A 27124-nucleotide genomic window follows, 5' to 3' on the forward strand; every position below is an offset into this window, starting at 1 on the left:
GGACCAGCTGGGCACTGGCACACGTTTACAGCAAAGAAGGGTCAGCGTCAGCCTGAGCTGGTGTAGCAAGATCCTGTCTGAACCTTTTCCCTGCCAAAAGCAGAAAGACAAACCTACATATTAATAATGATTTCCCCCTCATCTGACTGGTAGCAGTTAGAACTCTGGTGATGCCAGGCCCTGGCCAGATTCCGAGCACAGTACAAGCTCCTGAGCGTTGTGAGAGAGGCCTGACCCGCTCTTTGGAGGCCTGTAGCAGTGACTACCAGAATAATAAACACATCAAGACTGTCTCCTCTGAAAGTGCAGCTTAGGCTTGCACAGTGGAGTTCTGGGCTGGGTGTTTACTGTAGCAGATGTGGTGTCAGGGTCCAAGATGAAATTGAGTTAAAAAGAAGTAATTGTAGTTATTTGGTTCTTGTTTGCGATAATGATAAAAAAGAAACCAAAAGTATTTAAGCATGTCTACACAGAAAGTGGTGGGACTGTGTGGCTTGACAGCTTACCTCTGGGCATGTGAGGATTGGGATATAAATTGCCGCCACATTTATCTCAAACATTTTCTTATGACTCGGCTCCCCCATCCCTTTTTTGATGTGCAAGTTTTTATTTTTATAAAAACATCATTAAAATAATATTATACTTTTGGAATAAGAATTTTTTCCTTGTGTACAATCCCTGCTTGACTCCAGAGATAAGTGCATTTTTTTGTTGTTTTTTTATATTTGTTCTACTGCAGTGGATTAGAATGGACATTTAGCTACAACTCTTTGTAGCCTATAGAACCTTTAATTTCATTCTTAAGTATTATAAGCCTGGGAGAAACTATGACTTTCTAGCGTGATTTTGCCAGGGTTTTGTTTCTGGGGTCCTGGGGCGCCAGTCCAGAGCTTCATGAATGCTGAGCAAGTGCTCTGTCGCTGCGCACTAGCTGTCCTGATGTGCCGGGTGTCCTTTCACCGTGAAGAACATTTAAGAACTAGCCGGAATGTGAGCCCCAGAGAGGCTTTGGAAGTTAGGGCTCAGGACGGAGGGAAACATTTCATAGCATCTCCTCAGAGAGCCTACCCTCTCTGCTGGAAACTTGTGTGTGCACCTAACAGTACTAACCTTCACAGTGACAGAAAAATCCCTGCACTTGGCAGATTCTTCCTAGAATTATCAGGATCAGAAGGGGGGGCAACTTCCTATCCCACATGAAATGGTTCCAGCGCTCTCTTAAGATGTTTCTGGCAACTGTTGGATTTGGTTGTATTCATTTTGTTCTTAGACACGTCATGATTCCCATCCTGAAGTATTTGACTATTTATGCCATGTTCTTTTTTTCATGCAAACTTTATTGGAATCCGGGTAATGGTTTATACAATGGTTTATGACACTGCCCACATTTAAGTGTCTTTTTCAGGCCATACTTCTTTTCACTAATATTCTTTAAAAGTTTGTTTTCCCTTCAACTCTTCTTAAAATTATTTCCAAAATTATTACTATGGTATGACATGTTTTCAAGTAGGCCCCAGTAATGCCCTACAATGCTTGTAGACTCCTTAAGGTGTTCTTAGATCATTATTAAGTGTTCAGAGCTTGTTACTCCCATGGTGGGAAAGCTGTCTTTTTTTTTTTTTTTTTTTTTTTTTTTTTTTTTTTTTGTAACACAACGAAGAGTTAGTCTTTTTAGCACTGAAGTCACACTGAGGAGAGACTTTCACAGCCCTAATTTTAAGTGGAAGATAAGGCAACTTACCTTCATGTTACCTTCATGTTTCTCTGAATTACTGTTCCAGAGCCTTACCATCTGCTACTTAGTAGTTGGTTTTTACATTTGTCTGTAGGAATTTACTTTTGCAAAGAGGAAGTGGAGATATTTTGTTTCTATGGATTGGTGCCTGATAAGCTCCTTTATTTTATTTCCACAGTGAAGCCTGTGCTGATGTCATCTTGGATAAGTACTGATTATCAGAGTTGTCAGTAATGGATACAGGATGCGGCTTGGTTGAAGACATAATAGTGTACTGACTTGTACAATTTCAGATCTTAAGTTTGGGTTAGGATTCCGTTTCTGTAATATTGGTATGTTGAAAGATAAGGAATGAATTTATATTCTTTTGCACACGGATTTCCTATCACCCTTTCTATGGTATATTTTTGGGATCCTTGTTGAAAATCCATTTATAGTATATGCATAGACTTGTTTCTGGGTTCTGGTCTGTTTCAGTTTACCCATTTGTTCTGAGTTATTCAGTTTATTAGGGACGGTTATTGATAGTAGTGCTCTATGAGTTGTATTTATGTATTCAAGGTTAGAATGTTTTTTTTTCCTTTTGGACTTTTAGTTTTGTTGTTTTTTTTTTTTTCCTGTTAGTCTAGTAAAGGGGTCTCAGTTTTATCTTTTCAAGAAACCAGCTCGTAGTTGAGCCCACCCATTGTTGTTTCTTTTGCTTCTGTTCTAATCCTCGAGCCTAGCTTTGGGCGCTCTTTCCTTCCTGCCCTCCTTTCTGCCCCTCCTTTCCTTCCCTTTTATTCCCTCCGCCTCCCTGTCCCTTGCCCTCCTTTCTCCTCTTCCCCTTCCTCTTCTCCTTGTCTTAGTTCTTGGTCTTATTCTTCCTGGGCTGCTACCCAGGCTAGTCTTGACTTTTCTGTACAGTGAGAATGGCCTTGAATGTGGTTTAGCTTCAGCCTCGAGTTCATGCACGCTGGACAAGTGCTCCCCGGCCAAGCTGTATTCCCAAGGTTGCTTTTCCGTATTCTTGAAGTCTAGGGTAAGATTGTTTGAGACTATTTTTTTAATGTAGGTGTTTATGGCCAGCAACTCCCCCTTAGTACCACACTTGCTGCATCCCGTAATTTCTGGTATTAAGTGGAAGACCTCTGGAAGGAGAATGTTTGTAATTGATTTCTTATTGCATTGTTGAAGAAAAATGTTCAAACTTAATTTTAAAGTATACTAGGAAGAACTATCATTAAAGGGTCAAAGTTGAAATTTTTGTTTTAGTTAAAGGTATCACAACAAATGAGCTAAATTTTATAAAGGATCAGTGATTTTTGTCTACTGTATTTCATAACAGGGTAAGAAATGTGTTTGTTAAAGAGAACAAAGAATAGTTCTATATATCAATGTAGTGAAATTGTCAATTTTAACTCTAGGGTTAAAGAGACTGAATTTAGAAAAAAAGGGTTACCATGATATAAAACTTTGACTTTTGTAATGGGCTGGATGTGTAGAAAGGAGGGTTGGTAGGATTTTAGCAGTAAAAAAAATTTACTGATTTTTACCTTTTTTTTTTTTTTTAATTTGAAAAAACTGCTTAACATTTTGGCAAGGAAGAATTGGCAGATAAACTGGAATGAATAAGAGAGAAAATTATATGTGCCTAACTTTTTATCATTCATTGCCTCTTTTACTATTAATGTATTTCCTAGTTAACAGAAGTGTAATTATGTTTTCTTTGTGTCTCTCTTATTTCAGCTCCCCTGGTATGCTTTCTAAGTTCACTCATGTTATGCTATGTGTCAAAACTTCTATTTTATGAACTGCAGACTATCATATACCACCTTTTATCTCTTGACTCACCTTTGGACAGACAGCGTTATTTCCAGGTTTTGGCAGTTAAAGAAATGCTGACCTGAACCTTCGAGCCTAAGGATCTGGGGGACCTTTTAACTGTATTGGCTGTGCCCTTAGAAGCAGAACTACTGGCATGTGGTCAGTCTGTTCAGCCTTTCGTTTGTTTGTTTGTTTTTGACACAAGGTATCATCTCTGTTGGCCAGACTGGTCTAGAACTCTGGACATAAGTGAAACATTGTGCAATTTTGTTATCATGTGCTTAAGTACTGAAAATCATGAAGTTAATAGAATTATGCTTAATTAATTTTGAGTACCATAAAGTTAATAGAATTAGGTATTACAGTTCTTCCTTAAAATATAGCCCTTTCTTAAGAACGACTCAAAATATGGAGCATGTAAAAAGGTTGCTAAATTTTATTGTTTAAAAATGGAAATTCTATATTGTAAAAAAGGTAGTAGAGCTGTCAGGAGAAACTCTGCATTAGATAACAGATAAAGGCTAAGATAGCTATTATGTAAAGAGCTCTAACAATTGAAAAACCTGATAAACGTTCAAAGTACATAAAAGATAATTCCTGTAAAAATCAACTCTGTAAGTAAGAGATATAATTCAGATTTATTCAGAGAAATGCAGGTCAGAACACAGAGATGCCTTGTATTAGCTCTCACTGCTAGTCTAGTAGCCCACCTCAGCGACATGTCAGAAGGAGAGAACTGGTGACAGTAGTGTCCTCTGTCTCCACACATGTGCTGGTATGTGTGCACCCCATGCAGGGAGTCTGGTACTACTCCACAGACTCCACAGTCTTTGCCTTTGTGTTTTGTCTTTTGTTCAGGACATTTTCTTAGGCTATACCTCCAACATGAAACGCATGTTTTATGGTTCATTGTTTGCAACTCCTGAAAATCTATGGTTATTTACAGACTCAAGCAGTAAGAATAAGGGAGCTTTCTGAATAGCTGAGTGATAGTGGGTATATATTGTTACGTAAAAAGAAGGTACCTTACATCAGAGAGGAAATAAGAAACCATGTACCTTATCTGTGCAGAAGGAAACAGAGGCGGGACAGGATGTATCAGAAATGGATTGGTTATAGAGAGGGAAGGATGGAGGCCAGCTACAACTCCGTTTACCTGATTTTAATTTTGACAGAATTAAGTTACATTTTCATGTATCCAAGATTATCTAAGATGGCGTGTATGTATGAATATTCCTTAATTCTCTGCTGCCGTACTCTAGAATCTATAACACTTCTGAATATTACTTTCAATAAAAGGAACCAAAGCTTGCTTGAGAAATGGTTAATTTTAGTGCTGTGACTAAGAAAATAGAAAAATAATCTTGGAATATCTTATGCTAGAAAATGAGGAAATGCTCAAAAGTCGGTGGGCAGAAGGTCAGAAGGACGTATAAGCCAGCCTGCCTATTCAGTGCTCTGTGTGGGCCACATCTGGGACACCATGAGCCATAGAATGATTGTATGATATATTATAATCCAGAGACTCATAGAAGGCCCATGACATACAGTGTGGCTACGGGGATGTAAAGCCCACACAGAAATAGGAAAGAGCCCAAGAGCTCAGTCATTTATGTAGACAGGACAATTTGATAACAGAACTACTGGAAAGAAGAATATATTGAGGAAAGTATGATAAAATACCTGATATTTTACATGGTTTCAAAATAATTAAGTGTATGAAATGTATTAATTATAAATCCTCAAACTGTAACCAAAAAAAATCCAGCCTCATAGGTAACCATTTTAGTAAAGTGATCAAAATTCACACCACTATTCACAGGACAGTCGCCCTGTAATAATATGCCTGAGTTGCTGTGTACTTTAAACAGAAATTACTTTCTACATATGTAAGGTTAGCTGTAAGTCCAGTCTTTTATGGTTACAGCACTGACTTCTGGAGAGGCCTCTCTTTGTCAAAGACAGCCTCCTCCTTGCTGTGTCTGGCATGGCTTTGTCTTCTGTGTGCTAATCCCCTGCTTCCTCTTTTTGTAGAGCCACCATTACCTTTGTAATGACCCCGTTTCTAATGCAGTGACATTGAAATACAGTCAACAGTCACACTGGAAATTATGGTTTCAACAGAGGAATTTTAGAGTGGCAAAGGGGCAAAGTTTATTCTGTAGAAAGCATCTGCACCTTTTGGTATGTGCTGAGAAGGGTATACCATTCCTTCAATGGTACATTATCTGAACCAGTGAAAAACATCTCAGTCATGATTTGTAAAATGGGACTATTTATAAAAATAATCTGCTTCTTTTAAAAAATTGGAGACAAGCATATGAAAAGTGAGATCCTTGGTTGAGGTTGGAAAACAGCTGTTTAAACCAAGATCTAAGTAGCAGCCCCTTTCTATAGTTTGAGACTGCTTCCCTTTCTTTTCTTGCAGGTTGGTTATTGACTGAGCATGTTTATTATTCTGTAGAATTTCCCACAGCCTGTGCTTTGCTGAACACATCCTTTGGAAAGTTTTATTTATTCCTCAGCTCTTGTACTTGTACATTGGAGAGAATAAAGAAGTGCTCTTCACTGGGATCCTCATCCTCAGGATGGCATATGGATTCTGATCCAGTTGGTCTGGGCTTCTGAACGTAGAAATGGAAACAGCAACCCTTCCCTTCTGATTTTTTTTTTTTTTTTAATGTGCAGCGAGGTTAAGAAGCATTAATCTATATCTAGTTTGAGAATCAACACATTGCCTGCCCTTTAGACTGCAAGACAGAATTTTTATGTTGGTAATTTTGGCAAGTACAGTTGGCAGGCCATCTGTCAGCTTGAATATTACAGAAGCGTTTGTGGATGTTCCTGTATATTTTGGTATCTGCATGTCTCTAGACAGAAGTGGCCTTTCAGCCTCTTTCGCCTGTGCATTATTTCATAAGAGTGTGTTCACATTTCCTTAGCTATGCCTTTCAAGCATTTTCTCATTGGTAGGGCTGAACAGATTCTAATATAAGTGGCCTGGCCATTCTGAGATGCTTGTTGGCCTCTGTTAGTCCTTTGCTAGGGTGTAATCCTTGAAGAACCTCTCAGAATAGACTTGACTTTCTGTGTGCACAGCTTCATTTGCCAGAAAAATAGCTTCTGGTGGACACAAGTCTCAATCTCAGCACTTTCAGTGGAATTCATAGCTTTGCCTGTTCTCTGATCACAGATGGAGGGTTATTTTTCAGATCAGTTTATCTTTTGTGCTTCCAGTGGAAGATCATTTTAAAAGTCGGTCGGGGATAACATTAAGGGTACCTTCCCTTTCTGTTTGCTACATAATTACCCCATTAAGACAGAAAAGCCTACTGATTTTTTCCTATTACTAATTTTGATGTTAGTAAGACATTTTCAAAAGAAACCAAGATTTCAAAAACATTAAGATACTTCTGAAGATCTAGAATGCAATGATATATATATTAGTGTTCTATAGAATCTGAATGCTTGTCATATACTCTGATAAACACTTTCTGTGATGTTTGTCTCTTATTCTTGTTGACACCAAATAGGTATTTTCCTCTGAGGAAAGGAACTCAGAAGATAAGCATGGTGTTTTTGGTCACATAGCTGGGAAAACACAGACAATTTGAAATCACTGCAATTGTGACTTGAAGTGATCAGGTCTGACCTTGACTGTATGGTGGCTCTCAGATGTAGTCCCTGGTCCACAAGTATCACTACTTAGAAATGCATCTTCTTATTCAGACCTGCTGGATCCCAAGTACTGAGGACTCAACACAGTAACCCATGCTTTACAAGGCCTGCTGTTGCTTACTAGGAAGCTGGGAGGACTATGAGCTAAAGCATTTTCATTTCTTCTTTCAAAGCTGTAGAACTCCTTGCTTAAATTTAGCAATATGCTGAAACCAGAGCCTCTGTATTTGAAATTGGATGAGCCTGCTGTCTTGTCCCGTCCTAAGCTCTGAAGCTGTTTGGTTTGCCGCTTGTTATACCACAGAATGTGATACAGCGTGGGCTGAGTGGGCCACAGTGTTACAGGGAATTCCTGGCTGCCTCCTCAACCAGAACAGTAGTGGAAGAAATATGTGGGGGTGGGGTTGGGGCTGGGGAGTTGTTTGGATATTTTGGGGATCAAAATTTCACTATTAATGATAATGTGTGGGTCTTTCTGAATACATTGCTTAATCTATGTATCAAAAGTGCACCTTCTCCCTGGATTATGCTGTTACTTCTAGATTGAATTATTTATCGTGTCCTTCACTTTTGGCTTTAATCTACAAGAATTTTTTTTTAAATTTTATATGTAATTTCTATGTAGTTAAGAATGGCTTCTTACTCCATCTCAGGAGTGCTAGGATTACAAAAGTGCATCAGCATGTGGTTCTAGAGATTGGTCCTGGGCTTCCTACCAGTTAGCTACATCTCCAGATCTTGTTTGGACCTGCTCTCATTTGACTCTTTTAAAATAGTTTTTTCTGTCTATACTATGCCTTCTTCACATTCAATTCAGTGATTGTTAACTTTAGCTGCATGTTAGATTTAACATGGGGAATTTTAAAAAAAATAAGACTGTTTTGGCTCCACTCCAGACCTAATGATTTATGTTCTCTGGAGGTAGAGGCTGCAGATTTACGTTTATAGAAAACACAAAAGACCTATATCTTAGCCCGTTTCTGTTGTAATAGAATACTATGTACTGCTTATGCTTAAGTGGCAGACATTTATTTCCCTGCGCTCTGGAGGATGTGCTGAGCCTGCTCAGGGATGCTGTGTGACACAGTTCCAGGAGGGCTCTCCTGCTCAACTCCTTACATGCTGGGTAAGCGAGAAGAAGCTATCCTTGTGTTTCTTTGTTAGGCAGTTAACCTATCTTGAAGGCATTGATATCAGAACCTACTTAACTTCCTAAAGGGACTCTCTGAATTACATCACTTTAAGGGATTGGGACTTCAGTGTGAATTCTAGGGTCACAGTTCAGTCCATAGCAGCTTCTATGCAATTTGGATATGTGTCACATTAGAAACTGGTGTGTAGTTGTGCTTACTATAAAAAATAGATATTAAATCTTGGACTCTGTAAAATAAAATGTCTTCAGTGGAACTATGAAGGCATCTAATGAATAAAGACCAACATTTAAATTAATTACTTAAACACTTTAATTATTTGAAAGGTTCTGCAGTATATGTGCTTGTGTGTGTTTTGTGTTTTGGTATTTCTTGACTTGAATTAATTCACCTTTGAAGGATATAGCTCATGGGGATAGTGGGTGTGCCTTGGGCTCTTGTTTGTAAAAGGCTAGTTTGTTGCATGAGTTAGTGGTCCACAGTGTAGTAGTTTTAAAAATGGGAGGCTCTGGAGGAGGGAATTTACTTTATAGCTTAGGTTCCTTCCTCACCTCCCACTGGAGATTAAAACCAGAGCTTCAGTTGCAAAGCAGGTTCGACCACTAGAGGGCAGCTCTGTCCTTTAGCCTTCAGGATGCTCAAGACCAAATAGGAGCTAAGCATGTTTGACAGCATGTGGACTTCTTCAAACAAGATGTGTGGCAGCCACAGTATCTCTTGAGATGCATTTACCTTTAGATGAACTTGATCTTTTTATATTTTGTATTTCTTAAAATTAAACTCCTAACTAAACCATTTAAACTTTAAAAGATGAAATAACTTTTCATTTAACTAAGAAACACCCAGTTCTTGCTTAATAACATAAGAATAGTATGCAACAGCTGTTAACTGTGCCTGTAGTAGCTGTGCATTTAGCAGCCACCCAAGAATGTGAATGCTCCACACCCTTCTGTTTTCACCAGCACTGTATTTTTCTCCTGTCCTTTTGACTTTAACTATTCTAGTAGATTCTGGTATTTCATAGTGGTATCTTATTGTGATATTAATTTGTACTTACCATCTCTTACCTACATTATTAGTCTATCTTGTTAGTCCTGTTTGATGAGAGTTCTAGCCATTGGGTTGGTGAAAATTAGTGCCTTGTCAGTTCATTCTAAATGGATTTCCCTGGTAGTCATAAGATGTTAAGTCAGAAATAGAGGTGGACAATAAATAGGTATTAAGATGGCTAATAAGATAACTTGGGCCTGTGTCTGCAACAGTCTTTCTACAGTTAATAGAAACAGTAATTCTAACTATTCTATCAGCCTGTAGAAAGGCTAACAGAGCTGTGGCCTCTTCATCTCCCTTGGAAATCCACTTCCCACTACCAACTTTCAGGCTACTTAACCTCTAACCCAAATTTATTTTATTTCTTACAAGTTTCTTATCTTGTAAAACCTAATAAATACTGGGATGCACTTGTCCCTGCGTCTGACTCCTGGGTATTTCTTGTGTCAATGGAATAGAGACTGAAACCATTAAACAGGTGGGGATGGTGGGTATAAACCCACAAGTGTGCACAGATTTCACCAGAACCTCGGTTCTACTTCTTTTTTCTTTTTTTTTCTTTTTAATTTTTATTCTGAGGGAGTACACGCACTACTTCACCCCAGATCTATCAATCTTCCTCTTCCTTGCTCAGAGTGCATAGGCTCTCTTCATCTGCTGCCTTCTGCCCCCTGTGCCCCACCTCCTCCTCCCCAAGACAGAGGGTGTTCTCTGTGACCCAAGTCCTACTGCCCCTTCCAGCTTCTCTCCACCCTTGTTGATCCAGTTTTGGGCTTCAGCTATTGCCATATCTAGTCTCAGTATCCCCAAGATTTCCTTAAGGCCAGCCTGTACCTTCCTAAGACATTCTTTACACCATACTCAGACATGTCACTCAAATCGGTTCTACTTCTTAAAGGCTGCTTCAGATCACATTGTCCTGCCCATCACCCTTAGTCTTGATCCCTAAAGAAAGGTCAGCAGTTTTACTTTTATACCTGTACTGTAGTCCTAGAACAGTGTGAACTTGCATGGAAACAGATGGAGTAACCTTACATCGACAGCAAATTTCAGGTTGTAAGAAAATTGTCTTTAAGGTTTACTTTTGAAACCTTTTTAAACAGAAAAAGCATTCTCTTAGGGAAAGTGGGACCTGAGTAGAAATTACTGTGATTGCACCTGAAATTTAATAAGCTCGCTCGGCCTGTCCAGAGAGAACTGGGCACTCACAGCCAGAGGTGCTCTGAGGCACACAGTATCATCTGAGACACACAGCTTCCTGCTTCATGCCGTGCTGTTGTAAAACCAAAGCATAAAGCTCTTTCAGTTCTTCCTGACTTGGGTCTCATTCCTCAGAAGCCCAGTGCTGCCTTCTCCACCTGTCTAGTCAGTGCCTCTGCCCCTCAGGATGAGGCCTCTTCTCAGGCATCAAAGGTGCTGCTACTGTCTTTCCTTTGTGAATTACCTCAAATGCTTCCTATTTGGGGCTAGCATCTGATTGCTGTCTCTGTTCAGCAGTTAGGGTAAGCAGGCTTCTAGAGACAGTTCTCTCCAATGGGCAGTCAGTTTCCATTCATGTATGGAGGCCCCTACATGCCTTGTTGCTAATTGTCTCATTTCCAGATAAGCTTCTGCCTCACTGAGGACTCACTAAGTAATGACTGTAAACTCCACCCAGCATTCTGGGCAGGACTTGGGTGGTTTTGCTTTCTCACCATTAGTTCTTCCTCCACTTGAGAAAATACTTGAGATAGGAGCTGTGGTTACAGTTGGAGAGGATCTCAGAGCAGTCCTTGATATGTGTGCTTAGAGAGTTGTCACCAAACTCCTTTGTCTTATCCTTTATCATTTGAAGTTTTAGTTCTTGAGGGTTTCTGGTCTTTTGAGCCAATAGAATACCCTTGAAGGGCTTTATGTAAAATGTGCTCAAATGTAGACCCTTTATAAGCACCAGTTGCCAAAAGATAACTTGAAAATTTTGAATAAGGCTCTTATTGAGTGTATTGAGTGCCAGAGTTAGCAATTTTCACTACCTTTGTTTTCATGCTGGGGTCTTAACCCAGAATCTTGAGCATGTGAAGTATTACACTCTAATACTGAGCTATATTTCTGGTTAGTTGGTTAATGATAGAAAATATATGTTAACTGAAACATTATTTTAAGTCTAACCTGTTTTGATAAGTAAATTTAGTACTCACATACTTGAGATGGTTCAGTAAAGGCCTCTGTGTTAAGTTTTATGAATTTGAAAGCAGGACATTTTAGTGGTTCTAGGAAATTCTCAAGTATAGTCTTTTAAATTTCTACTTACATGAAAGTATTATGCTACAAAATAATGTCAAGGCTTTGCACAAGAGTGATCTAAGTGTGCCACTAACATTCTTTATTAGAAATGTGATGTATCACTGTTGTTTACTTTATACTATGTAAAGGCTCAGTAATGCCTTTCTAATAACTGACATTTGGAAATTAATATTCTTTCTGCTCATGAAACATGATCATGCTGATGGAATACTCCTGCCCCCCCCCCCTTGGCAGTTTACTTGCTTTTTGGTTTTGTTTGTACTAAATCAACATAGTAGTTTAGTGTATAGACACTAGTAGTAATAGAATTGTGAATTATTTGTTGTTTTAAAGAATAGTTTGTTAAAAATTGTAGGAAATTATTTTGTCCTGAAAATGTTGCTAATTCCAGCCTTGAAATCCACGTCTTAGCAGGAGCAGGGATGTGTTAGTTTCAGTATTATTTCACCAGGTGGCTTGGATGGTTGACACAAGTTGTCAGTTAGAGTGGTGAGGCGCCTGCAGCTGTGCGCTCCTCAGGTCTATGTCTGTAAGGACCCAGCCAGCACTGCGGCAAGGCAAGGCTGGAATGGACATTCGTTTCTAGAGTTGTGATGAGCACTATTGATACATGTTTATAAAGCCGGATGAAATCACTGTCAGCATTGCTACCATTTCTGTGATTTACTCTGCATGTTCCTAACCCGCCAGCTAACCTGTGCCATCTCTTACCTCTGCTTGGCTGGTCTTTTGAGCTTCTCCGTTTTCTCCTGGTGTGAGAATTACTTCTTAGTCTTGCTTGCTGTCGAGGTGTTTGGAAGTGTAGCCAGGTGTCTGGAAAAGAGAAGTGAGCAGGGGAACAGCTAAGTGGAGGGAGCTTAGAGGGAGCTCTTGTTCCTGGAATTAACATAATGACTTCATAGGATTATGATTGTGCATACTCATCAGGATCTGAGAGAAAAGCATCTGTTTTTGAGTCTTAGTTGCTGGAGAAATGAAAGAAAGCGCATCTTTAAAATATGTGATGTGGAGAGTTTGTATTAAATCTGGTGTTGACAGGTGTACATGGTTTTGAAATTTGCTTTCAAGAAAAATGTCAGTATTGAGATGTGTTAGATACTTAGAATTGATCTCAATGTACTTCCTTAAGTGGAAAATAAATTGCTGTGAATATTTTAGATTTTCATTTATTCTAGACTCAATTCTACTAGTATATTCAAGTAAGTTTCTTTGTTTTTGTTCCTAGGTTGCACGATTTCAAAAGATCCCTAATGTTGAAAATGAGACAATGATCCCTGTACTGACGTCAAAGAGAGCAAGTGAGTTAGCAGTCAGTGAGGTCGCAGGCCTTCTCCAGGTGAGTGCCCTGGGGTGTGTGTGTGTGTTGGGGCGGGTGGGCTAAGTCAGTGCTGGCACATTTTGTCCTCTTCAGTGCTAGGAACACTGCTCTGTGCTGTCCAGCTGGGCAGCCTCCCCACTTAAGCATGATGATGTGACAGGAAATGTGGTCGGAGCATTTAAACACATGTAAACAGCTGTGTGTGCTAGCTGGGCCCATGATGAGCAGCACACCAGCCTCTGTCTGCTTTGTATCACTTGGGTTAGGAAAGTAATTAATTTAATCAGAATATAAGTGGTGGCAGGATTTCTTTTTTAATTTAAATAGATTTTTCTCTAAGGTAAAGTCAAAGCTAAGTACAAGTTCAGGGTTGTAAATAAGTGTTAATTAGGTAATTTTATTCTCTTTCTAGTTAAAAAAGTGCAGTCTAGTCAAACATGAAGAAAAGAGTATTTTTAATTTTCAGCCATTTTAATTATTGCTTCAAAAACATTGGTATCCAATTTTGAGAAAATTGTATTTTATACTTAGTTTTAAAACCACTTATTTTAAATAAAATTAAGTTTAGAAAGCTTATATATTTAAGTTTAGAACACTTGATTACTAACTCTTACCAACTTGCTGGCCACTAAAATTAGCCATTTCTGGGATGTTGTAATTTCATTTTTTTTCATGACTGTTAAAACCATGATAGCACCTGAAGGACTTAGATGATATTGCCATGTCCTAAGAACAAGTTCATGTTAACTTAATTATTCTGATATAATAACATAATCTAGGAGCAAAGCAAAAAAAAAAAAAAAAAAAACCCAAAAAACAAAAAAACCCTCAGCCTTAGGTTTAATAAGCTCAGAGAACAAGAAGGGGATTTGTAGCCCACTGAATATTCTTTTCGAGACATTAACTTTAGAAAAAAGTAATTTAAAACTAATTAAAATATGAGTTATGGCCTACTTTTATTAATCCTTTTCTCCATAGAAAAAGAAAAACTAATTTGTTGCTCAGTAAAATTCCTATAAAATACCAGCGTACCCTGATAATTATACACACGGGTACAATGTATACTCTGGCTGCAGTATTCCTCTGCCCTCTTACTCACCAGCCCTGGCCTTCCTCCCAAGTCTCCATCCCACTTCTGTGGCCCACAGGGCTTAGCTGGGACTAGGTGGGTGGGCCTGCATGGGACACAGTGGTTGCTGAGGACAATGACTTTTCTAGCAACTCCTCCCAGTCATTAGCTTCCCTGGTAGGGTAGGGCTCCACGAGTGCCCCCTTCCCTCCCTTATTTGCTGCTATATCTTCGTTGACCCAGTGTTGCTCAGGCCCTGTGCAGGCAACTGCGGCTGTTGTGACTTCCTGAGTACCTTGGCATGCCATGCGCTAAGACAGTAGCTGTGCCTTCCTGTAAGATGGTTTCTTGGCTCTCCTCTTGGTTCGGTCTTACGTCCTTCCCTTCCCCTCCTGCAGTGTTTCCTAGGCCTCGGCAGAGGTGGCTTTGGATGCCCTGGTTGATCTAAGCACTCAGAAGTTAGTTATGCTCAGGTCCTTGACTATACATGAAAATCCTCACTGCCATTCATGGTAAAGAGAGTCTGTGGATATAAATAGGAATTTAGGAGACAGTTTGACATGTCCATTCAACACAATAAAACTGATTTAACTTTAGAGTAGTTTTAAGTATTTTGACAAATATGACTAATCAAGATCTTACCCTATAGCTTAGAACTGACTATGCATCTCAGATTGGCTTCCAGTATAAGATAATTCTCTTCCTTAGCCTCCTGTGTGCTGGTATTGTGTGTGAGCTAACATCCCTGTTAAAATATAGAACATTTTTATTGTTCCAGAAAGCTTTTTCTTGTCCCTTTATAGTTAATTTTGTCTGAGTATGACTGTGGGTCCCATATAAAACCTCTGGGAAACTTTCTGTGATGATTCGAGGCTGGAGAGATGGCTCAGTGGTTAAGGTTCTTGCAGAGGACCCAATACCCACTTGGTGGCTCAAAATATCTGTTATTCCAGTACAGCAGATCTAGTGCCCTCTTCTGGTCTCTGTAGGCAATGCAAGCATGTGATAGGTGCAGGCAGAGTATTGGTACACTTTTAAAAAAGCTTCTCTTAATGTGATCATATCTATGTATTCTTTTGTGTTTTCATTGTTTTCTCTCTAACATTTTAAATGACTTTTAATGTAAAATTTACTAGGCTGATCTTCAGAATGGCTTAAATCAATCTGAAGTTAGTCACAGGCGAGCCTTCCATGGTTGGAATGAGTTTGACATCAGTGAAGACGAACCTTTATGGAAGAAGTACATTTCCCAGGTGAGACACGTCCCCTCCATCACTGCTGTGTAGCGTACAGCAGCTATATAGTTATAAATCTCCTCAGATTTACTTACAGAGAAAGGAAATTACTTTTTTACAACTGTTTTTTTTTCCTTTGAAAATTTACACAGTAAAGTTAGATTTTCTGTAGTTCTGACTCTTCATCTGATTTTAGGCAAAAGGCTGAGGAGAGTGAGTATAACTTGCAGGGCAGCGTTTCCTCAGGGCTGCGCTGTGGCAGCAGCACTAGACAGTGGCTTCTGTGTGGATGCGGGGCTTGGGCCTCCCCATACAGGCTGATGTGAAGACTTATTAAATGTGTAATTACATCCCAAGTGCCAGGGCATAAGCTGTATTTTCTTTTTTATCAACTATAATTTCCATTGCTTCCATTGGTGGTGACTTCAGGAATAGCAGGCTCACAGTAGATTACGGCTGTTCCTAAGTACCTTTCTCTTAAGTTTTAGCAAAGGCTTACTGTAGCTTTAAAAAATTCTAGTAATAATTACATTAGTATAAAAAATTGGATAATTCTGTGACTAGTTTTAACTCGGAAGGTTTGGTGTGCTAAACAAACAGACCCTTGTGAGCAGTGGCTCTCCACCTTCATGTGACAGCATTGTCAGGGAATGAGCAGGCTGTGTCCCTGCGCTTGGCTAACCAGGCAGCAGAGCCGAAGCCTTAGGAAGGCGGGAATATGTGCGTGTACTGGTGCGCGTGCCTTGTTTTCTAGATTGATACTTAATTTTCTTTTTCAGAACTGCTACGTAGCTTTTAAGGAATAACTTTTTCGTTGCTTGAAAATAAACCACCTATAGACTCTGGTAATTTTATAGAGATGTCCTTTTTTTAAGAACAAAGCCTAGATTGAGATAAAGCAGAATTTATTCATGTGAGAGTGTTGACTTGTCTGCATTTACCCTCCAGTTTAAAAACCCACTTATCATGCTACTCCTGGCATCCGCAGTCATCAGCGTTTTAATGCGCCAGTTTGACGATGCCGTCAGTATCACTGTGGTAAGAAAAGTCTTTCATTTTTAAAGTTTTAACCTGTTGGTTATTTTTATAAATTGAGTTTGGGTTTTACTTTGAGTTGTGGTGGTTGCCTTTTGTTCTGGTTTGAGGTGGTGGAGTCTCCTTCTGTTGCGCAGGCTGGTCTTGCCCTCCTGGGCTCAGCTGTGCTGTTGTGCCCATTTGCCAGGTAGATGTGCTTACTGGTATGCAGTCAGTCTCACAGGCAGGAACTATTTTATAATGTTCTAGTTAAGTTAAAATGTCTGTTGCTTTTCAGTTGAAAATATTTTGACTAATCAGGGAATCTGTGATGTCAAAACTATTTTAATAATACTGACAAAAATTATGATACATAAAACTGTTTGAGCTTTAGCACAATTGGAAGTAGCTTTAAGTTGTATCAGTAGTCATGTTTTCTTTGTTGCTCTCAGAATGGGAGCGCACAGCATTAAAGCCAGCCATGCCACTTGGGAGGTGGGGGAGGGGAGAGCAAGCCCCAGGGCATTGTGGGCAGCATAGTGAAGGAAGCCCTTTCTCGAGTGTCTGGAATGTTCTTGACAGGAATAACATTAATCTTATGAAATGTGATGTGCTAGGGTGTTAGGATACCCAGGAGGGCCCCTACCCTCTCAGAGGGGAAGGGGAGGAGAGTATTGGGGGAGGGACTGAATGAGGGGAGCACCAGGAGGAGGGGGTGTAACAGTCAGGATGTAAAGTGAGCAAATAAATAATTAGTGGGAAAACATTTTGCTCTTGAGAAGAACCTTTTTAATAGTCTACAAGGACTGGGAAGCGTGTGTAAACTGAAGAGACTAGTTGTTGCAAGGAAGAGCAGTTGTGAGGTAAACAAGCCTTTTACTTAAAAGAATGATGTCGTTAATGATAAGAATAATCTTTGAAGTAGCTATTCAAGTTACTATAAGTTTTTATACAATACAATGATAGTTTCCCGGTTTTTAAAACCCTAATGGCTTTAGTAATGATTTTTAACAAATTTAAATTTAGTAAGTATGCCAGCATTTGTGCTTGAATAACTAGATGAACCAATATTTCCCAAATGATTGGTGTTTGAGATTATCAAATTTCAGTAGATAAAAGATAGGTCAATGGATTCAGTTGAAAAGAAGATAGGTAGATAATAGATTTTAATGTGGCAGATTGTAAGCTTATAGTTTATTAGAAAATTCCCATATTATATGCTGCTTCTGCTTAGCACATTGGTTAGATTCTAGCTTTCTGTAGAAAAGTAGGGTCTAGGTTTAGCTCAGCAGAAGAGACAGCCCTTGCTTACCAGGTGTTGACAAATTAGCATTAGGGGGAGAGAGATGACAGCTTTTCCAGCAGTTTTTTTTTTTTTTTTTTTTTTTCCCCTTGAGACAGGGTGTCTGTGTATAGCCCTGGCCATCCTGGAACTCACTCTGCAGACCAGACTGGCCTCGAACTCAGAAATTCACCTGTCTCTGCCTTCCAAGTGCTGGGATTAAAGGCATGCACCACCACTGCCCGGCCCCAGTTTTATTTTTTTTTATTTATATATATTTGTGTTAATATGTATTTGATTTTTAAATTCTTTCCACAAATTAGTATGTAGGAATTAAACAAGTAATTAATGTGTCACCTGTAGCAGATGTTATCCATATAAACAAAAAGCTAGTCCTTAATTTGGGACAACTTGGGTGGATTCAGAAAGATTTGGAAGCTGTCATGAGGATGGTTAGCTATTTAAACTCATATTCTCCCTCAGGCCCTAAGGCAGATTGATTTCTTCTCTTGCTAGTCTTAGTGCTAGATTTCATTCTCCTGGGACTGCAGAGCCAGGGAAACACAGTGTGGCTGGAGGTCATTTCCTGCTAATGTCTGGTTTAAAGGCTGTCTGTCTGTTTTCCAGGCGATCCTCATTGTCGTCACTGTGGCCTTTGTTCAGGTGAGAGGTCTGTTTCCTAAGGTCAAAGTGGTGTGTATATTAGTTGATTATTTAAAAACAATTTAAAGTGACTTATGTAAAATAACATGGATGGTAGTGTGTATCCTAATTATTATTTTTAAAATAATTTCAGCTAATAGCCAACTGTGAGATGTGTGAGAAGGCACTGCTTTGATTATTTAGTGAGATGAACAGAGCCTACATTTTTTGGACTGAAACATATGGGAACAAAAACCCATAGTATAATACACCATTACATTTTAAATTTTTTCTAGTTATAAAGTTGGGCAGGTACCTATTAGGGCTAAGTCTAGTGAAGAAACAAAAAGTGAGTGTGGAATTGAATAGGCAGTTGACTAGTCTGAAGAAAACCTCCTGGATGACTGCGAGGGAGTTCTCTTAGTTAGAAGTGTTCTTTTCACTGTGTTAATTCCTAACTTTATTAGTCTTGTTTGGTGATTAAAAGTTACTTTTTTCATTATTGGTAATCCTTTATGCCCCTTCTAAAATTTCTTATTTAGCTCAGAAGGGGTGAAGATTATTCTGAATAATCTGGAGATTGTCTTATGATTTCTTCTTTCTCAGCACTCAGGTGAGGCAGGAGGATTGTCAATTCAAGGCCAATATGGGCCACATGTTAACTATTGAACAAAGAAGAGGGGAAAAGGAAAACAGGAGGGACAGAGAAGAGAAGCGTGAAAACACTCCGCCGTGTGTCAGGTTAACAAGTGTGGGGTTAAGAAATATGCAGGCTTAGTTTTAGAAGGTTGTTTTATGTTCATTTAAATGTTTGAAACTTATGTATGTTTTAGAAGCTTCTAAATATTATCAGGTCTCACTTTGAATATTGTTAATAAGAGTAGAAGGAATAATGTAGTGTAGGGAGAAATGTAATAATGCTGAATATCCTGAGATCCATGCTTTGATTTTTTTTAAAGATTTATTTATTATTTTATGTATATGAATACAGTATAGCTGTCTGCAGACATACTAGAAGAGGACACCAGACCCCATTACAGATGGTTGTGAGCTACCGTGTGGTTGCTGGGAATTGAACTCAGGACCTCTGGAAGAGCAGTCAATGCTCTTAACCACTGAGCCATCTCTCTATCCCCTGTGCTTTGATTCTTAAGACGGTGATTGTAATTATCCTTAAATCATGTATAATTTATTTCCTTTTGCCCCTGCCCTGGTGTCTTGAAGTAGTTCCTGACAAAGCAAGTTATTTGTTCTGTAATAACTGAGTGTAGAGAGCCAGCTCAGTCTCTGCTCCTCTAGTAACCCACCAGTGTTCTTCTTGAGGTTGAAGGGTCAAGGGTGAGTCATCTTCTAACATCATCTAGGGAGCTACTCTCTGCACCAAAGGGAGTGGTGTGATTATGCTGGAATCGGCTCATAGCCCCAGCCCTACATTATGGCTCCTGACTCCCCTTGGATCTTAGTCAATGTGTTAGATGTGTGAGAAAGTCCATGTAGGTATTGCCACTGTATGAAAACCCCAGCAACTTGCCCTCTTTGGAAAATAAAGAGTTCCTATCCTCAACATACCCAACAGAGTTTGAGTTTAATATGGAGCCAATATGGAGATTTACACAGAGTGTGATATGTATTTTAAATGGACCTGGGATCTGTTGCTGAAATATCAATGGTAGTTTTATTTGATGCTGTATCAGCTACTTTTTCACTGCTGTGATCCAATACTTGACATAAAAAGTAACTTTAGGGAGAAAGTGTTTAGGGAAGTTGTGGTGGCAGGAGGCAGGAGCTTGAGGTGGCCACTTGCATTTAAGTCTGCAGGTAGGGAGTTGAGAGCTGGCAGCAAGTGGGTTAGAGTATAAAACTTCAAGGTCAGCTTTAGTGATCAACTTCCTCCAATGATGCTCTGCTTTCTAAAGATTTACAGTTATCAAATAGCACCATCATCTGATGACCAAGTATCCACACACGTGAGCCCGTATGTAGGGGCAAACAAATAAAAGGATTAATAAAAAACAAACAAAACACACAGAAATTTACAAGATTGTGTTTTTGTTTTAATACCAGATGAGGGCTGCTTCTGCCAGTCTGCATCTGCCAACTGTGATTTGCCTCATGCTCTAGCATAGGCATGGTTTTGGCAGATGCAGACTGATTCTGCAGTTGTATGGCCATTGGTGTTCTAGGACCTTTTTAGAAGGTATATAAATGCTAGAGCCCCAGTAAGTGGGGTTGGTGGTTGGTGATTGTTCAGAGAGGTTGGTTGCAGTTTGTTAGTAGTCATGCTCAAAGAAGAAGCAAGAAGAAATAAATTAGATTCAGGGATCCCCCTCCCTCCCTCTCCCCTTTGTCCTTGTTTCTCTCTTATCTAGTGTTAAGGGGTGAAATGGAGTGGGGGGTGCGGAGATAAAGAGTGGGAAAAAGAAGAACCTATTGAATAGCAAATGCCAGCTATACCTCTGGGACATTTTACCTTCAAAGCACAGCAGATGGGAAATTAAAAAAAGCCTCAAAAATTATGAAAAGCTTCATTTTTTTTTTTTTCTCGAGACAGGGTTTCTCTGTGTAGCCCTGGCTGTCCTGGAACTCACTCTGTAGACCAGGCTGGCCTCGAACTCAGAAATCCGCCTGCCTCTGCCTCCCAGAGTGCTGGGATTACAGGCGTGTGCCACCACCGCCCGGCTGAAAAGCTTCATTTTTAAATTAATTATTTTATGCAGATTTGATCCCTTTCCTCAAATATGTCTAAAATTTTTAGCAACAAACTATTTTACAAACAAGTTAGAAACCATTCTTCAAACCACTTTCCCTTCTGCCCAGCCCTTCAACACTCTGGCTGTTCTGTACTGTCATATGAATGGTACCTCTTGAAATAGCTTAGCAGAGATAAAGACTGGTTGCTTCTGTTTGATTAGTTACTAGAGACTCCATTGTAATCTCAGTATTTTCTACCTATACAGAATTTTTGTGTAAAACTTGCAAATTCTTCACTCTGGTTGGTGTACTTAGAGGACTATCTAATAACTTTGAGTGTCTTACGTTCTTGCTTCTGTTCGGCGGCCTGTCTTGGGAGTGACTGACGCAGCTTTGAGATGCTCTTGTGTAGCTTCGCGTTCTCATTTGAGGCGGTTGGTGATGGGTAGCATGGCAGACATTTCACAACTCTATCTATTTTCATTTCTGCTTTTGTCCCTCCCTTATCCTTTCAACTTTAGACCCAAACATTAGCGTGCACAGTACAAACACGAGGTGAGGGTAGCCTAGGAGCTGCAGCCTGCAGCACAGCTGTTGATGAGCCCCGGCCTAAGCCGCCTGCTGAGGGAGAGAGTGTCTGAGCCATTGCTGTGTGTGGAAGATCACGTGGCTGCAGACAGCACCTGGGCCTCGCAGAGACTTCCCTTCCCTATAGTTCAGGCTGCCAGGAAAAGTCAGGGTCAGAACGGTTCAGTCATTGTTCTTTTTGAACTAGTTAGCTAGTGTGGGCTTAAGTCCTCACAGCAAACATTACATACAGATTAAGATTTTGGTTTCTTTGGTCACTAAATACCAAATGTAAAATTATCTTAAAAACAAGGCTCACTTGACTTTTTGTGTACTCTTGGGATGCAATAATTGGCTTTCATTTTCTTCTACCCAATCTTAGACTTTTAAAATATGTAATTGGGAATATTTAGTTTTCATAATTATTTAATTACTATAATTTAGGGACAAATTTTTATGGGTTAGGAATATAAGGATAAATAAATCAAGATATGAATTGGGAGAAAATTTTAAGCAACAATTTTAGAATAATATTTTAGTCTAAAAGGACCATACATATTTGAATTTCTTTATAAGTGATTTTGTTAATATTAAGTTCTACTTTTTGTCTAAATAGGAATATCGTTCAGAAAAATCTCTAGAAGAATTGAGTAAACTTGTGCCACCAGAATGCCATTGGTACGCTCCTTTTATTTGAAAGTTTTACATCTTAAAAAATAGAAATTGAATTGTAACATTGTTGTACAATAAGCATGTGTGTGTGTGTGTGTGTGTGTGTGTGTGTGTAGAGAGAGAGAGAAACTGTTGAAAATGACAAGAAAAAATTGCTCTGGTCAGTGTAGAAACATTTTGCTATTGATGTTTGAGATAGCTTTATTCAATAGGTTTTTTCTTTTTTAATTTGTGTGTGTGTGTGTATGTGTGTGTGTGAGTGTGTGTGTGTGTGCATGAGTTAAGGCATAGGGCATGACACAACCTGGGCGGGTCAGAGAAATGTTTCAGACGTTGGCGCTCACTTTCCACAGGGTCTGAGGCAGGCTCTTCTCTACCCCTATATATTTGGTCCTTCTGGGAATGTCTGAGGATTCTCTGTATTTCTGCCTCGTATCTTCCTGTAGGAGGGCAGGGATGTAGTACTGAGTGCAGTTGGGTTCCCTTGTGATTGAGTGCTTCACCCTAGGTACTTGCTTATGTGCAGGAATGAGTGCGTGGTGAGCCTTCCTCTCAGCGATGATGAAGCATCATAATGAAACACATCTCAACACAGTCTCTGCGCGTGCGCGGTTCTGAATAGCTAGCCAGTGGCCGGCTATTTCTGCCAGCTCCCCTCCCCCACCGTGACGGTTAATCAAGTGCCTATGGTTTAGGGTTTGTTAATGTTTTTGATTGATTCTTTATTTGATTGATTTTTTAAAGACAGGTCTTAGTACATGGCATTGGTTGGACTGAAACTTGCTATGTAGACCAGGCCATCTTCAAACTCAAAGATCTGCCTACCTCTGCCTCCCAAATGCCGGGATTAACAGAATATATCATGATGCTTAGTGTTTTTATTTTGTTTTTAAAGATTAATTTTTAAACTTATTTAAAATCACGTGTGTGTGTGTGTGTGTGTGTGTGTGTGTGTGAGAGAGAGAGAGAGAGAGAGAGAGAGAGAGAGAGAGAGAGAGATTTACATGATGTGTATATGAGTGCAGGTGTCTGAGGAGGACAGAAGTGTTGGATTTTCTGGTGGTTGTTACAGGTAGTTGTAAGTTGTCTGACATGTGCTTGGGAACCACGCATGGCTCCTCGGTAAGAGCAGCCTGTGCTAGAATTTCTAAACACTGAGCCATCCATCTTTCTAGCCACAGACAGAGTCACTGAAATTAAATGTAATTTTAAAGAGAAACGGTATGGTTTTCTTACCATGATGGTGTCTGTTTCATGCTGCAGTGTGCGTGAAGGAAAATTGGAGCATACACTTGCCCGAGACTTGGTTCCAGGTGACACAGTTTGTCTCTCTGTGGGGGACAGAGTTCCTGCAGACTTACGCTTATTTGAGGTAAGTTTAGGGTACGTGGATATTAATGAATTTAGCATCTTTAATGATTAACATGTAGTTTGTTTGAAATGTTTAGTACTCTGCCTGAAATAGTGACAAGCATAAGTGTGTTTCCCTCCTTAGAAGATAGCTGCTTCTGCTGCAAAGTCTTTAGATGTATCCACTTGGTCAGTTAGCATACTTTTATGAAAATCTGAGTTAGTTACTGTACCGACAGAAAGAGATGATAGAATTTTGTTGATTTGGGACTCTATTAGGCACGGACCAAGATGATCTGAAGAGTCAGGTCAGAGGAGGTAAAGAGTATAGAAACTGAGAGCAGAGACACGACTTCTGACATAGCTGCAAACAGTGCCTCATACAACAGCAACAGTGATGGAGAACAGTGTGGAGCAGGAAAGGGAAGAGGGCTACCCTCGGGGAGCATTCCGGTGGAGGTGCCCTTGCCTCACGGTGGCGTCATGAGTCATGTCTGACTCAGCTCTTGGGTACTACGCTGCCCAGCTTCACCTGAGAATATCCCATGGCTACCTTAGAGCAAAGTGAAAAATGGAAGTCTGGTTTCTATTGAATGTGTATTTTATTTTCTCAGTAAGAGGCAGAGTTGCCCAACAGTGCATGCTTCCTCTGGAGATGCATAGAAATCATCTGGGATGTGATGGTTTGAGATTCTGTACATGTGACCAGTTCCTGCCCAAAGTGCTGCTTCAACCACCTCATTGTAGTCATTCAAAATCCATTGTTTATATTTTTGAGGCAGGTTCTTCTAAATGAGTTCTTTAAATATAGATCAGGCTGGCTTTTAAAGTATAGGTCAAGCTGCCCCTTCCTTTGTCAGCATATCATAGGCTTGAAGCCACCATACGTTCAGAGATATAATTCACATATGAAATGCACAGTTGAAGGGTAATATTTAGTGGTTTTTATTCTATTCTGAGGTGTGTAACCCTTGCCATAGTCACCACTTTCCAGAGACAATTCCTTCTCTTCCAGCACTCATTGTGTCCTTTTTTTTTTTTCAACACTAAAGTATGTTTGCTTATTCTCAATATTTCATCAATCTAAATACTACCATATAATATACAGGCTTTTCCCTGTCTCTCACCTAACATTGTCTCAGGCACATTATCTAGTACTTTATTACTTTTTATTGCCACATAATTTTTTGTTTTATGAATCTGTGCATAGTAAGTGCAGTCCACTTATATTTGAAAGGTTGCTTGTAGGGAAGAGACGGGCTTCTTCTGATTTGTAACTTATGTCATGGCAGTCCTGCTCTCTGTGGGAATGTGTTTGTGGTCCCCTCCCCTCTGTCTTTGAAGCTAGCTGCTTTAGGATGGTAGGAAACAGACAGGTAGATTCCATGATCACGGGTCCACTCTCGTATTTCTCTGGCTGAGAAGTGAGCAGTACAGGGTGGAGGTCAGTAGTTATTGTAGTCCATGTATTACGGTTTTGGCAAGATGTTTAGGAATTTGTAGCCAGAATAAGTACTCCAGGATGGACTCCATGGAGGTAGTGCTCCAGTGTAGGTGTTACACTAATAAGATAAAAATAAATAAATCTTTTAAAAAAGAGAGTTAAATTCTGCCTGAGCAGTTGATCTTGCAAGACACAGAACATCTTGAACATTTTCCAGAATGGTTCATTATTTTCATTTTATAATATTTAATGCTGAGAATGCCACTTTGCAAAAACACATAGCACAAAATGGCAGGAGTATGTTTAGGGTTATTTCTGAAACTATTGAACATTTTGTCCCAAGCCCAAGCCAAAATTCATGAAACAAATTTTTGTAAAACTCAACAGTTCCCATAGTAATGTTCAAAATTAAGCATCTAACATAACTTCAATCCAAACCTGTACTGATTTGATACCTACTTATTAAGGAATGAGAGTAGTTTTCTTCATTAGTAAACCATTGTGTTTATGTAACAGCAGAAAACGTTCTATGTACAATAAAGGCATTCTAATTCATAAATGCTGAGACCATGTCTAGAGATGATATTTGGTATGATTGTATAGACAGTACAAAGTTCATGTGTGTTTAGAGCCAGGTAGCAGTGATAGTGCACAACTCAACATGGATGAGTCCTATCAGAAACATCTAGGATTCACTATGCATTTGATGTGGAACATATTTCTGGTTATTGGATGTTCTGGGATTTTTCATGACCCCTTAAAATTAATATCATCTCAACATGGATTATGACCCATAGTTTAAGAAGTATGCTCTCTAGGAATAGTTGGAGATAGTTGTGTGGGTTGGGGTACTGTAAGCTAGAAGTTTCCCAAAGCCAAGTTAAAGCTATGATTGCATATGTCTGGAGTCACATAGTTACAGTGGAAATGGGCAGATCTGGGCGCTTGCTGGCCAGCTAGCAGAGCCATATGTTAGTTTCTTTTCCTGTTGTTATGATAAAATACTCTGACAAAAACAATTTAAGTCACAGTTCAAGGTTATAGTCCATCATGGCAGGGAGACAAGCTGTCAGGAGCCTGGAGCAGCAGCGGCAGGAGAGCAGTGGGTGTATGCACGCTAGCACTCAGCTTGTTCTGATTTCTGTACTCTCCTGCAGCTCTGAGTCCTCTGTCTAGGGAATTGTGCCACCCGGAGTGGGTAGTTCTCCCATCTCAGTTAATGTAATCAAGCTCCTACCGTACAGCAGTGGTTCTCAACCTTCCTCATGCTGTGATCTTTTAATATAGTTCCTTATGTTGTTTACCCCAATCATAAAGTTATTTCATTGCTGTTTTGAATCATAATGGAAATATTTGATGTAAGGTATCTGATATGCGACCACCCCCAAAGGAGTCATGACCTACAGGTTGAGAGCTGCTGCCCTATAGATATGCTTAGAAGCCCATCTCTTGAGAGATTCTAGATTCAGTCAAGTTGAGGACACTAATCATCACAGTGAGCTTTTAGTTTAGTAAGAAACTTTACCTCAAAAATGGTGTGGAGAGTACATTCTATCCCCTCACAAGGAAATGTGCCTAGTGGATTTCTGAGAAGCAACCTCCAGTCCTCTGGGAGAGTAACAAGTACTCAGCTTCTGAGCCAGTTCTCTAAACCTCTTTTTTTGGGGGGCGGATTTTGATAAGAATTACTTGTTAATTTTTTGTGATTCCATTATAAATGATAAGACTTGATTTTCTTGCTGTTTTTAAGATTTTTTTGTCATCTACCTGGTCAGAACATTTTTTTCTTCTTAATAGTGTGTCTCACTGGGGGTTGGTTGAACTTCCTGATTATTTAGATTTGGGTTTTTCATCAAATTTGGGAAGTTGCAAACCGTTATATATGCAGATAGTTTCTCTACCTGTCTGCATTTCTTCTCTTCTGGAATGCTTGAAACATGTTGTTTGCTTGTTAGTGTCTTACACGTAGATGAGTGACTCACACATAGATCCTTTAACTCCATTCCTTTTCTTATTATATTTTTCATTCTGTTCTTTAGACTAGTGATTTCTTACTTAATTTTTATTCAAAAAGTGTTTTATTATGGATATTTTTTTTTGTTTGTGCATACCTGGACACCAGGTCCATACCTGCTGC

At 39.5% G+C, this 27124-nt stretch overlaps 1 protein-coding gene across 6 annotated transcripts in view; it reads left to right on the plus strand.

Moving 5' to 3' along the window:
* Atp2c1 (ATPase secretory pathway Ca2+ transporting 1) overlaps positions 1–27124 on the plus strand; it is a 105176-nt gene that overhangs the window by 36962 nt on the left and 41090 nt on the right. For all 6 annotated transcript variants that reach the window (XM_052187447.1, XM_052187448.1, XM_052187449.1 and 3 more), the window contains 6 exons: positions 12929–13039; positions 15227–15343; positions 16274–16363; positions 18249–18284; positions 22138–22199; positions 23457–23565. In XM_052187447.1, coding sequence (XP_052043407.1) covers positions 12929–13039; positions 15227–15343; positions 16274–16363; positions 18249–18284; positions 22138–22199; positions 23457–23565 — 525 coding nt within the window. The remainder of the gene's footprint in view (positions 1–12928; positions 13040–15226; positions 15344–16273; positions 16364–18248; positions 18285–22137; positions 22200–23456; positions 23566–27124) is intronic.

Source organism: Apodemus sylvaticus, chromosome 7 (genome assembly GCF_947179515.1).
Source record: "Apodemus sylvaticus chromosome 7, mApoSyl1.1, whole genome shotgun sequence".
Classification (NCBI taxonomy): domain Eukaryota; kingdom Metazoa; phylum Chordata; class Mammalia; order Rodentia; family Muridae; genus Apodemus; species Apodemus sylvaticus.